This window comes from Echeneis naucrates, chromosome 12, assembly GCF_900963305.1.
Source record: "Echeneis naucrates chromosome 12, fEcheNa1.1, whole genome shotgun sequence".
Classification (NCBI taxonomy): Eukaryota; Metazoa; Chordata; class Actinopteri; order Carangiformes; family Echeneidae; genus Echeneis; species Echeneis naucrates.
Genome location: NC_042522.1, coordinates 19173624 through 19187200, shown reverse-complemented (window position 1 = coordinate 19187200; position 13577 = coordinate 19173624). Strand labels below are relative to the sequence as shown.

Sequence of the window (13577 nt, the reverse complement as noted above, 5' to 3'; positions counted from 1 at the left end):
CAGATATAACTGAGTTAGAGTTAGAAACGGCCACAGTAATGTCGTCAGCTGAAACCAGGAAACTCAGAAAAGGGAGAATGTAACGAGGAAGTGGTGATGAGATTCTTCGTTTTTCTCAGAAATATCCATCGCACACATTCTGACTTCTGTTTGGCTTCTCCACTGAACCAAAAAATTCTCCTCCATTAGTCCCATCTCCCTTCAGACAATAAAAGAAGTCCTCTGATTTTCCACATAAACCAAAAAAGTCAAATCAGCTACAACCGTTTAAAGCATCCACACTAAAAATCTGCATTTTACAACAAACTCATCCGTAAAGCGTCGCGGTCGGTGATATCATCATCGCCATCAAACCCCAGACGAGAAAACAACCATTTACTTTATAGGCCTCAGACCAAAGGATTTACAGAGCTCTTCACAATAAAAGCACAAGCTAAAAAAAGCCCAGATGTTGAAAACAAAGGCTTTGTAAACAAAAGAAGAAGAAAAGCAATGAATCGGGTTTATAATTGCATCTTTAATTGGCCTATTACATATGGAAAAAAACACTGTAAAAAAAAATCATTCACGCTCCGTTAAACTGTCAAACGACTGAAAAGAATAACGAGGCAAATTTTATTCTGTTTGTCTTTTTTGTTTCTGCATGAAGAAACGCTGCATACATAAAATAACCAACTGAGAAATAAAAAAGACCCGACCTGCTGTGTTTTTGGACTCATCTTTCAGTGAGGAAGAGGAAACTGTGAGGAAGAGGAGGAGGAAACAGTGAGTGAGGAAGAGGAGGAGGAAACAGTGAGTGAGGAAAAGGAGGAGGAAACAGTGAGTGAGGAAGAGGAGGAGGAAACAGTGAGTGAGGAAGAGGAGGAGGAAACAGTGAGGAAGAGGAGGAGGAAACAGTGTGAGTGAGGAAGAGGAGGAGGAAACAGTGAGTGAGGAAGAGGAGGAGGAAACAGTGAGTGAGGAAGAGGAGGAGGAAACAGTGAGTGAGGAAGAGGAGGAGGAAACAGTGAGGAAGAGGAGGAGGAAACAGTGAGTGAGGAAGAGGAGGAGGAAACAGTGAGGAAGAGGAGGAGGAAACAGTGAGTGAGGAAGAGGAGGAGGAAACAGTTAGTGAGGAAGAGGAGGAGGAAACAGTGTGAGTGAGGAAGAGGAGGAGGAAACAGTGAGGAAGGGGAGGAGGAAACAGTGAGTGAGGAAGAGGAGGAGGAAACAGTGAGTGAGGAAGAGGAGGAGGAAACAGTGAGGAAGAGGAGGAGGGAAACAGTGAGTGAGGAAGAGGAGAAGGAAACAGTGAGGAAGAGGAGGAGGAAACAGTGAGGAAGAGGAGGAGGAAACAGTGAGTGAGGAAGAGGAGGAGGAAACAGTGAGTGAGGAAAAGGAGGAGGAAACAGTGAGGAAGAGGAGGAGGAAACAGTGAGTGAGGAAGAGGAGGAGGAAACAGGGTGAGTGAGGAAGAGGAGGAGGAAACAGTGAGGAAGAGGAGGAGGAAACAGTGAGTGAGGAAGAGGAGGAGGAAACAGTGAGGAAGAGGAGGAGGAGGAAACAGTGAGGAAGAGGAGGAGGAAACAGTGAGTGAGGAAGAGGAGGAGGAAACAGTGAGGAAGAGGAGGAGGAAACAGTGAGTGAGGAAGAGGAGGAGGAAACAGTGAGTGAGGAAGAGGAGGAGGAAACAGTGAGGAAGAGGAGGAGGAAACAGTGAGTGAGGAAGAGGAGGAGGAAACAGTGAGGAAGAGGAGGAGGAAACAGTGAGGAAGAGGAGGAGGAAACAGTGAGTGAGGAAGAGGAGGAGGAAACAGTGAGGAAGAGGAGGAGGAAACAGTGAGGAAGAGGAGGAGGAAACAGTGAGGAAGAGGAGGAGGAAACAGTGAGGAAGAGGAGGAGGATGTCGACCTCGCTCATCTTCATCGGGGTCTCGTGTTAAGAGGATTACTGAGGCCTGCAGAGTTGGCAGTATATCTGGTTACAGTTACACCCCAACTCCTAAACTCTGCTAACACACAGACACACACAGACACACACAGACACACACACCTATCTGTATCTGTAGCAGTCTGCAGGATGGACACTGTGACGAGGATTAGAGGAAATGACGGGGGATTAACGGAGGTGAGCTGCACGTCGGTCTGCCTGTCTGTTGTCTTTGTTTTATTTAAGAGGCGTCAGTGATTTTACTCTAAAGGTGTATTATTTCACTTTTTATTTTGAAGTGTGTTTAGTTGTGACATCATGAAGTCCCAGAAGTGCTGATGGCTGTTTTGAATCTTCCTCTGTGGACCTTTAATACTTCCACCATAACACAGAACCTGGACCTGATGTAGAGTCAGAGGACGACTCCAAAACAAGTGTGTGTAAACAGCGTGTTGCATTAATATTTAAAATCTTGCAACACATGAAGCCTTGTGGGTTTTTTTTAACACAACAAAAACAAAAAACTAAAATTTTGGGGTGTTCTGCGTGAGATCGTAACACAGAACGGTCCTGTAAAATGGAGCGATCTGGTTTCTCCCGACAGTGAAAGTCTCATCGTCATCAGGTGAAGCTGGCTGAACTGAGCTAATCTGAGTTCGAACCCTAAATGACAATAAAACCAGAAAAAATGAGATAAAATACAAAGTGAGGAACAAAGCTGCCGTTCTAACTGAGGCTCTCTCAGCAGCAGACTGACCTGATGGGATGTTTCTGACCTGCTGAGAGTCAAAGAGGAAAGCAGAAGTCTACATTTGGTAGTCTACAGGTTGGACTCAGGAAACGAGGGAGGAGGAGTCAAGTCAGCATTCAGAGGAACATATCATCCATAAACGATGATCGAAATCATTGATTTGAGCCGTCTGTCTGGAGAGTCAGCCACTTTCAGCCATTAGTCACACATCACAGGCTGGACTGAGTGTGTGTGTGTGTGTTTGTATTTGTGAAATTATACTTTGTGTGACTCAGTCGTCCTGAAACTGGGTCTGCAAAAACAAAGATGTTGTACATCTTCGACTGATGCTGTTCATCTGAACACTGACTGAAGTGGTGACTCTTATTACCCCACACACACACACACACACACACACACACACAGTGGTGTGTTGTCCACTCAGCGGTGGTGTCGGGTTCACTCGCTCTCAGATATCACTGCGGCCGCAGAAACCAAAGCCGGCCCAGACTTTAATAAAACATGGTCATCATGACCCACGGTCCTCCTCCCACAGTTTGAATTAGGAACACGTTTTCTCCAAACTCAGACCTTCTCCAGAACAGGAAGTCCGCTGGGTGCACCTGACGACAGCAGCCATCAGACCTCTGAGTGTCAAAGCGTTTGTGTTTTATCTGAAATTGCATCACTCAGACGCACAAACAACAAAAAGCATCTCAGCGCTGAAAATAACTGAATCCTGTTTCCTGCTGTTCTGAATCTGAGAGTTGACAGTCTGATGAAAACAGAGAAACAATATAGATAAAGCTGAACGAGCTGGAATCATCTTTAAATTTCTGCGTTTAAAGGTCCATAATGAGTGATTATGAGTGACTGATTCAGCTTCTGGGGATGTTTCTTCTTTTGCTTTTCAAACCGTTTTTTTGCTTTACTTCCCAATCTGTTGGCCTGATTTTATGTCTGCAGAACAACAAAAAACACACAACACAACAAACAGCCGCTGACTTTCTGCAGCTGGTCGATGTGAAAGCGATAAATGAAAAACTGAATCAAACTGAAGCTCGCCCATCTGTGGCTGGACTCAGCCGCTCTGTGATGTCTTCTTTATTACAGCGTCTCCATTTGTGGTTATCTCAGTTGTCATTTGCTGTATTAGTGTTGAACCTTCCAAACAACACAATAGGCTGTCAGCTCAGATTGTGGACTGAACTGAATATGAACCAGTAATTTAAAGTCAGCGTGCAGCAGGATCTGAAATCCTTTCTTCTTTTATTTAGAAGATGCACCGAAGCCTGCTCTTTGTTTCCCCCCTCCTGTTTGTTGTGTGTAGATCCTCTGAGGTGACGGTGCAGCTTGATTATAGCTCAGGTGGCTCCCTCTCCTACCTTCATCTTATCCTCACGACTTTCCTCTTTAATCTTCTTTAAACAGCTAAAACCAGGTCCCAGGCAGGCTTCTAAAACCGCCCCCGGCCTCTCTCTTCTTGGTTTGCTAGTTAGCATCCCAAACTGGTGTGGCGGCTGTTTAGCATGTCGCACTGCAGCTGAAACCAAAATGTGATCCGAATCTCAACCCTGAAGCCTGACACAGCGGTGAGGACATCACGAGTCCTCACAGACCTACCCAGGTTGGACGAGGCCCGGCCTTGGGCCCCTCTGTCCTGCAGCTCCTGGGCGATCTCCAGCTGGTGTTGGTGGTACTGCAGGGCCCGGTCCAGGTCCTGCAGATCCACGACAGAACAGACACGATCAGAATCATCCACTTTCATTTACTTCTTTGGGCGGTTGCATACCGACCTGCATGCAGCGGGCGGCGTGTCCCAGACCGGCGTACGCCCTCATCTCGATGGCCCTGTCCGCCTGATCCTGGGCCAGCTGCAGGACTCTGGTGTGGTATGAAATGGCCTTGTCGAAGTCCCGCTGGGAGTGATAGGCGCTGCCCAGGTTGCTGTACGCCCGGGCCTCCTCACGCCGGTTCTCCAAAGTCTGCACAAATAAATGAATGAAGAAATGAATCATGGAAATCAAAAAGAAAACCATTTTTTCTAAATATTTATGCAATCCTATATTTTATTTATTTCAGCATTTCTACTTTTTATATTAATTCAACTAAGTATCTGTTATTTATTTACTTATTTATACATCTATCGATATATATTGAATAGAATAAGAACATTTTTATGGATTTCTGTGTCTGTGTTTATTATAACTGGTAATATTTTTCCCTCACATCAAAGACAGTATAACTCTGACACAATAAAACACTCCAATAAATCACTAAAAGGACTCAATGCCTGTTTGCAGAGTGAAGAAAATCCCGTCAGCCCCCCCACAGACAACCGAGTAACTAAAATCAGAAAAAGCAACAGATTCTTTTCAGTTTCAAAAGACGGCAGCTGAGCCACACGTGTCCAACAGATGGCAACATTTCCAGCAAAGACATTTAAACTGTCAAAATAAAAATTACTTAAGAAGCGTTTTCAAAAGTTGGAGGGATTTACTTTATTCTGGTACAAATATAATTGTCCCCAGATGGTCAGTTTGTAGAGAGACGATGCGAATGTGCAGATTGTTGTCTCTTGTTGTGTTTGTGACATTTGAATGAAGAGCTGCAGTGTGAGGCCTGAATATTGTGTCCTTATATTCTTCAGAAAAATGTAATAATCTGGTTTTAAAAGACTCCATTCATGAAGCGGCAGATGTGCTGTAAACACAGAAGCTCCGTTTGAATTTATACTCCTTTTCTCATCGTAACGAAGCAGAATTCATTTTCTTGATGGCTTTGTGTTCACCTGGCTGGAGTTTTCTTGTTGAGCATGATGACAAAAATTTAAGAAGAGACGTCGTCACACAGAAATTGTGGTTTTATTATTCTTACACCGCTCCGGGATGAAGGCTGTTGAGCTCTTCTCCAGGTAAAAGGTATTAGGGCGATAAATTAAAGACTCAGGCCACAGTCCTGAATATCTGCAGCAGGAAGAAGATGTTCTTTATGACAAAGCTCAAATATACCATATGGCTGCGTACCTTTGCGATATCCAGGTGCTGCTCGTGACACTGGACGGCGTTGGTGAAGTCGCCCAGTGCCGTGTACACGGCGCCCATGTTGCCGAGCTGGCGAGCCTCGGAGAGCTGACACTGCGTTTGTCTGGCCAGCAGGACACACTGCTTATGGCTGGCCAGCGCGTTGGGGTAGTCGCCGATGGCCGTGTACACGTGACCCAGACTGCTGAGGGCATCGGACGCAGCCTGAAATCACACACATCACACACATCAGAGGAACAGACACACAAAGACAAAGACGAGCTGGCGACATCTGACTTCCTCAGTCTTCAACCTTCTGCAGTTTTCTGTCGAGCAGGTAATCTGCTGACGTTTTATCATCACGATGCTTTCTATTTTTTTAAATCCTCGCTGGAAACAGCTGCCTGCTGCCGGAGACGAGGCCGCTGACAGCTGTAGGACCGAATCAAAACAGTGAAGAGGAGGCTGTAAAACCACAACTGTGAGCTGAGGAGCCGCCTGACGAGTCTCTGTGGGTTTGGGTTCATGTTACAGACGGTAATTTTCACCATTTGTCACGTTCAAAGTCTCGGTGGAGCAGCTTTAATGTTATATTTTAGACAAGAGGACAAGCAGACCAGAACTACTGTGTAAGTTCCTCCTTTATGGTTGTTGTTGTTGTTGTTGTTGTACACGGCTGATAGAAAACAGAGACCATCAGATTTTTCTCTGCTGTATCTGTTTGTCACTAAGAAATTTAGCTCAGGATGTTTTCCTGATTTTCCTCAGCAGGAGCTAACGTGAGCAGGGCTGGAAAAGAAAGATTAAAGAGTAACTTCTTCTTGTGTTGTGTTTCATTGCAGTGTTTGAAACTCACGGACTTGTTTCCACAAGGGGCCGGCACAACCAACGACAACTAAAACACTGATCTATTTATCTGTTTACGCTGATTCATCGAACCTGGAAGCAAAAAAAATCACTAATTTTAACATTCTGTTTTAGCTCCATATTTGGTCGGCACCATCAAACGTCTGACTCTTTGGCTGCATTATATTCACCAGCGGGTCTGTCTGCCGTTTGCTGCTGTCCAGACAGACAAAAGATGAGCTGACACTCCTCCTGAAGGTTCATCACCATCTGAGTTCCTTTTGTTTTGATATCAGCTGGATAGTGAAGTCATGGAGGGAGAGGAAGAACGGAGGGGGGGGGGGGGGAGGGGGGAGGAGGGGGGAGGAGGGGGGAGGCGTCGCTTCGTCCCATCCCTCCCTAATGGAAATTACACCTTTGGCAGACACACACACATCGGAGGCCACGGGGGTGAAAGCTAATCTTTCACATCCTATTAAAGCCTGCTGTGAGTCCACCCTCCACCAGCGGCGGCTCCATCACCTGCTCTCCGTCAGCTCCTCACAGCTCTATTAATACTCCGATTCACCGAGAACGTCGGACACTTTTATTACACTGCGAGCTGTCTGATGATTCTGAGCACCACTTTTCCTGTTAATTACCGGCCTTCTTCTGGCACCAACCACACAAATCACAATGTGTGCGACAACAGGGCCATGAACTCACACACACACACACCAAACCACGGAGAATGTGTCGGTTCCCTCTTGTACAAATAATTCTGTCTGCTGTTCTGATTAGAGAGCGCAGAATGAGAAACAGTCGCCTCAGTAATTGGAAAGCTGCCCACTCATTTGCTAACTAATCCGAAGGTTATTGGTATTGATCAGCGCTCCGTCAGAGGAGTCATGGGAAATATTTGTGAGGTCTGAGCAACAGTTTGTTTCCAAATCTACCAGAAAAATGAGGACAGGAGCAGCAACATCAGCGCCTCATCAGTCCTGTTTGTCCGGTTCATTTATTCTGATAAATCACTTCCTGTCCTGTCCTGATTCCTGAAGTCCGGGTCCAGCAGTGAGCTGAACTGAAACTGTTTTAGTCTCTGCAGATATCGTCCTCTTTCAGGACGACATTAAGGGGAGTGATTTATGTTTTTTTTAGAATTCATCCATCCCTTTTCTTCTGCCTATCGAGGGTCACGTGGCGGTCCACACATCCTGGGGGATCCAGTGAGCCACGGCAGAGCAGCTCACCACAATCCCCAACAGCTGTGAGTTACACTTCAGTCCAACTTCACCCTCAGTCTGCAGATAGTTAGTAAATGTGAGCAACGCAGGTTTAGCAGGTTAGCTAACCCTGGAGCTGCGCAGTTATAAACACCAACACTGAAGCAACTCTTCTGAAAGAACGCACAACTCCAGCACACAGCAGACTCACAGAGCTGCGATAAGGAGCACAGTGATGGAGGTAGAAACCCTCAAAATCACACTGACAATCATTAAGTTAACGGCTTAAAAGCAGGCAGACACACACACACACAGACACACACTCTCTGAAATTAAAATATGAATTTGACCTTTCTAAGCAAACAGCAAGGGACAGACGGAGCAAAAGGAAAACCTGGCGATGATAATGAAATGTTTGCAGGTTTAAAGAACGTGAGGGAGAGGACGAGAAGGAGCCATGAATTATTGAAGAGCGGTGATCAGCATGTTCTTCACTCATTTATATCCCACAATGCACCTGCTCCCTCACTTTTCAGTCTGTTCAGTCAGTCTGAGTCAGCCGTCGATTTTCACACTTTGCCAAACAAAGACGACGATAACAACAATAATAATGAAAAAAACTAATTAAACTAATTCTCCTGAAAATTAATTATACATGAATGTGTTCTGTTGCAGCTAATTTTAGTTTATCACAAAGGAACAAAACACAGCAGCTGTTATATGTGACACTGAAAAACATCACTGTCAGACACGTCTGTTCATTATTGACATTCCTTCACGTCGTGTGTTCTGATATTCTTCCTCGTCCATCTTCCTTCCTGGTCGACCACTTTGTTCTCATCATGAGTTTCTGTCTCCTGAAGAGTCCTCTCCAAAGGTTTTTCTACCTCCGCCATTTTTCCTGCTGGCTCGTCTTCGTGCAGATTTTTTAGATGCAGATATGGACTGATAATCTGTTTCCTCGCTGCGTCCAAACAGAAGTGAGCCGATCTTTGTTGTTTCCTTTTGGGAAACTTTCCATGTTTGTGTCTGCTGGTTGTGACTGATACCCGCCTTCCTCTCTCACATCAGCCAACCTTCGCGCTTCCTTTTAGATTTAGATTCAGCCCCCCCCCCCCCCGACCCCCGATCACCTCATTGACCCGCCGTTTCCTCTATTTTCTGACACTTTGGAGACAAAATGATCAAGAAACGTCTCTGCAGGTGAATCAATAATTTAAATAATCGATAGCTGCAGCCGCTGTGGATGGATGATATCACTCACTGCCTTAATGAGAGCTACAAACTGTCAGCGAATCCCGCCCAGCTGACCTGTAGTGGAATTTACCCCTTCTGATTAACGTCTGTCCATTTCTGTCCATACCAGAGCTTTAAGACAACACACATCTACTGCGATCCCAATTCCCAGCGAAGTGATGAGAGTAAACACATAAAATCCAGTTGACACATCTCTGAGGTGGATTTCTAGGCAGGAAAGGGAGATTTAATAAATGACAGCGAGGCCAGAGTCTGATTTCCCTCAAGGACACCATGTTTCCCCCGCACAAGAAAACACACAAAAAATCCAATCATGTTGTGTCTGAGAGTCTGAGTCAATAGACACTGTGCGTATTTATTGTTTATGTCTTTATAAATATAGCTAAACATAAATATATGAAAAAGATCACCGCCGGCATTTTGTGCTAAAGGAGCGTAAATCGTCAGGTCGGATTGTGGGAGCAGAAATGGAGGCGGCCGGGAGATCTGGAGATGATGCAGGAGAAGGAGGGAAATGAGACGTCATGCTGCGTCGGGAGGAAACAACGGCTGAGAGCTCCAGTCGGAGTCAAACGTGAGGAATGATGACATTTAAGTTAGTAAGTTATTTGTCAAATCACTTCATTCACTTTTGGCACTTTAAGTAATTCTAATGTGGATTTAGTTTCGATATCAGAACCAGCTGGCTGTTTTTCCTGTTCCAGCTTCAGCGCTAAGCTAAAACTGACCAGCTGCTAACTGCTAACCTTTGACTCTACCGGCCAATCAGGATAGAGTACAGATATACAGTCTCTTCCCCAAGATGGCCGACAGGCGAAAACTACCAGAATGTGACGTCGAGGCGAGCTCACATCTTGTTAAATCATGATGAGACGATGAATTATTGGTTATTGGTTAAATTCAATGAAAAAATACTAAAGAAATAAACAAAATACAACAAAAGCAGATGACCGTCGGGAGAGTGTTTGTTCCAGGCTGAATAAATTAAAGGTAAAGGTGCGTAAATATCAGCTCTGTTTGGAAACATGGTTGGACACGTCGCTCACACACACACACACACACCGCAAACAAACACGTTTACACCCGGCAAAAGATACAACATGAGGTATGGAGGTATGGATTTCTGCTGATGTCCGTGCTCAAGTCACCTTCGGCCGTTTACCTGTGGAGGAGACGCTGAGCGACACTTCGATCCTGAGTTAGTGTGTGTGTGTGTCCATCATGGCGGCCACACCACAGATACAATAAAGCTACATTAAAAACACACACACATTAGATACCGATAATACAACAAGATCACAAGCTTCAGTTGAAGTTAGTGTCTTCGTATGAAACCTGATCTGATAAAATACTTAAAAGTCAGACAACAGCGCTGCGCTGCCTTCAGGCCACAGACAGAGCTCAAATATAACATGACGATCTTTGATGATCAAATTTTAATCAGGTCAAACTTTAATCCAACTGAATGAAGAAATTCCCTCCAGACGTTTCGGCGTGTAATGATGCATTTAGAGTATGAATCAATCCAGCCATTGTATGATTTATCATGGAGATGAAATGTGTGAATATTTTGATCAGATATATAAATGTAGGTATTTTCTTAAAGAACTCATTTCACAGAAAATCTCTGCTCATCTGTGACGTATGACGGACGAACGAACAGCTCAGCAGAAGCGTGTCACACACCTCTGTGGCACAAACTACCGAGATTAAATCAAATATTAACTGGATGTGTCTCATGTTCACACTTCAGAGGACGACGCGCACACACAAATGAACACAATATGGAAGCAGTTAATCGAAGGTAAACACACAAAAACAAGCTGACAGCTCCACTCTGTTTTGAGACATAAAGGGGCCAAAGTCTAATCTGCTTCAGCATCTAATTAACTTCAATGTGTTTCATAAGAGAGAGGGAGGCGAATCTGAGGTTTGTTTTGTTGTTGTTTGGGTTGTGTTCATTGTGTATTCATTCAAATCTGTTGAAATCTAGTTTCTCATGACTGACACAACGTTGTGTCAAGTTTCCTTGACAAAAGCCTCCGACTTGAAAGTTTTTAGTCATTTTTATTTTGAAAATGATCATCTCTGTTAAAATCATGACTGACATCATCATATCTGTTAAAAAATTTCCACCAGGCTGTTTTTTTTTTTAAGAGCGGAGCGTCTGAGCAGGCTGAGCTTCCTGTTTGCACGAACACCAGAAACACATGTATTATTTATAAAATAATCACAAACACACACACAACAGCGTCCGCATGCAGACGTACCTCTCTGTCCTTGAGCTTCATGGCCAGGACCAGCTGGTTCCTGTGGTTGGCCAGAGCTTCCCTGTAGCTTCCTTTGGAGAAGAGGGCGGAGCCGAGGTTCCCGTGGGCGCGGCATTCCCCTGACTGGTCGCCTGTGGAGGAAATGAAACATGAGGGCGCCAACCTGACTTTACCTCACGGCGTGACCTCTTCACCATTCGCCTCTGCTGTTACTCACCCAACGTCTTGGTCACCTCCAGGTCCTGCTGCATGTAGGCCATGCTCTTCTCTGCGTTGCTTAGAGACCAGTAGGCGGAGCTCAGCGCCGAGAAGACTGATCCACGCAGCTTCAGGGAGCACGTGCCGATCTTCAGCCCCGCCTCCAGCACCACCACAGAGGCGCCGTGGAAGCCGTGGGTCAGCAGCTCCTGGCCGATGACGGACACGACCACGAAAGGGCTCTTGTCCAACTTCATCTTCTGCAGCTGCTGGTAGGTCGGCTCCAGGGAGTCTGTGGAGGCGGAGACACGTTGACAGGTGAGCAAAAGAGCGGGAAACAATCAGCATTCCTCTGCCGCTCTAACTCGCTTCAATGCCGTCTGCATTCCCGATGGTGGATTTGGGAATAAATCAAATCAAATCCAGATATATTCTCCGAAGTCTGTTCAGCGTCCTTCAGTTTGTCCTTATTTGTGCCTCTGAGGCTAAAATGCTTCGGCTTTGTCTGGATTTTAAACAACACACAGTTCCAGGTAATGTTTTCATTTATTTTAATTTGAGTCACAGTCCGTGAGGATTCAGAGCTGGAATCTGAACAAACTGGTCTCTGTTTAAAACAGTAATCACCTTTTAAATGACTGAAGTGCTTCAGTGGTGTGTGTGTGTGTTACATCCTGTATAAATGTGTTTCTGTTGTTTTATTTCTTACGTCTTTAGTCGCGCCTCGTGTAATTTAGTCAGCCAGTTGACCTCATTTTAAGCGGCCTACTTTTGAAAGTATTTTTCCCGGATTTCTCTGATATTTTGGTGTGAATTTAGAAAACTGATTTTGTGGACTGTCTCTGACAAAATGGGAAAGAAAACTCAGCCCAACTGCCCGACATATCTCAGCACATTTTCATTCTGATTCACCCGAACCAACGACCAAAGTTTTGTTTTTCCAGTCTTCACGCCAGCCAAATGGTGGAAAAACGCTCGACTGCAGCTCCCATCCTGATCCGAAACTTTAGAATACATTACAACATCGAGGAGAGCTTTTGGTTCAGAGACGGGGCGAAAGCAGCGGTTGCACCATCAGTAAAGGTAAATCATTTCTGGGTGATTGGAGGGAGAATTAGTGCTAATGTGCGACCCTGGGGGGGTTTCTGTGATGTAGAGCAGAGCGGGAACAGAGCTATGACCTCTGGATTTCACCCTCTCTGCTGCTGTTCAAGCCAAATCCTCCACTTCTGTGATGCAGCAGCCTGAAAACTCTGCCTGCAGTTTCTGCTTCATTTCAAGGTCCCCGATTTGACTCTTCTTCAGTATTTTGGTGGGCTCAGGTGGGCGGAGCTTGGGGTGAGAACTTTGTCATGACATCACAAAGTTCCAGGAGTCCTGAAGGCTGATTTTAAGGTTCAGACCTGATTTATTGAGGTCTGCCTTCAGGCCAGATGGACCTTTAATCTAGCAGGCCCAGGTCTGTACGCTGCAGATACTGAGCAGGGAGATGGAGGTGGAAACAGTCCAACACTGACGGGGGCGTCGGGGATATTTTGGGTGGATATATTTTAGGAGGATTTTCAGCACCGAGGCTTTGGCACCTGAAAATGGAAGAAAAGTGACACAGCTGAAACTTTTGAGTCAGGGCTCATGACAGACATAATTTAAAGTCACAGTGTAACTTTTGAAGGAATAAGTCACTTTTACACCAGTTAAATTCACGGCCAATTAAATGCAGCTTTGCTTCCTTTGACACTCTGAAGTTTCTGCTGCTGCAGCCAAACTTTAAAGAAGATGTTGCTCTGCAAATCAGTTTGTTCATGTTTTTTTTCTACGCACGTTACAACAGAAACCCTGAGAGACAACTAATATAACAATTCTGTTTCCTAGATTATTTTATCTACGGCCTTTTTCTGTTGAAGTGTTTGTGTTTTCTAACATCCTGCGGTCCGGAGGAGCAGAAGAGCAGGAGGAGGCCCACTTCCTGCTGCTCAGGATGTATTTTGGTCCGACACGTTGTTCCGCCTCCCGCTGACTCAAACATTGCGACTCCTGGCAGCTCTTGGTAGCTCCGGGGCTGATGGGAGATCAGGCGTTGGTGGTTTCTGCTGCCTGACTCCTTCTCTCTGCTGTTTGTCTTCTAAAAAGACAAAGTGTT

At 45.3% G+C, this 13577-nt stretch overlaps 1 protein-coding gene across 1 annotated transcript in view; it reads right to left on the bottom strand.

Moving 5' to 3' along the window:
* Positions 1 to 13577, bottom strand: part of ttc28 (tetratricopeptide repeat domain 28) — a 67165-nt gene that overhangs the window by 17852 nt on the left and 35736 nt on the right. The window contains 5 exon segments of the mRNA XM_029516253.1: positions 4262 to 4358; positions 4435 to 4623; positions 5665 to 5886; positions 11240 to 11370; positions 11457 to 11729. Coding sequence (XP_029372113.1) covers positions 4262 to 4358; positions 4435 to 4623; positions 5665 to 5886; positions 11240 to 11370; positions 11457 to 11729 — 912 coding nt within the window.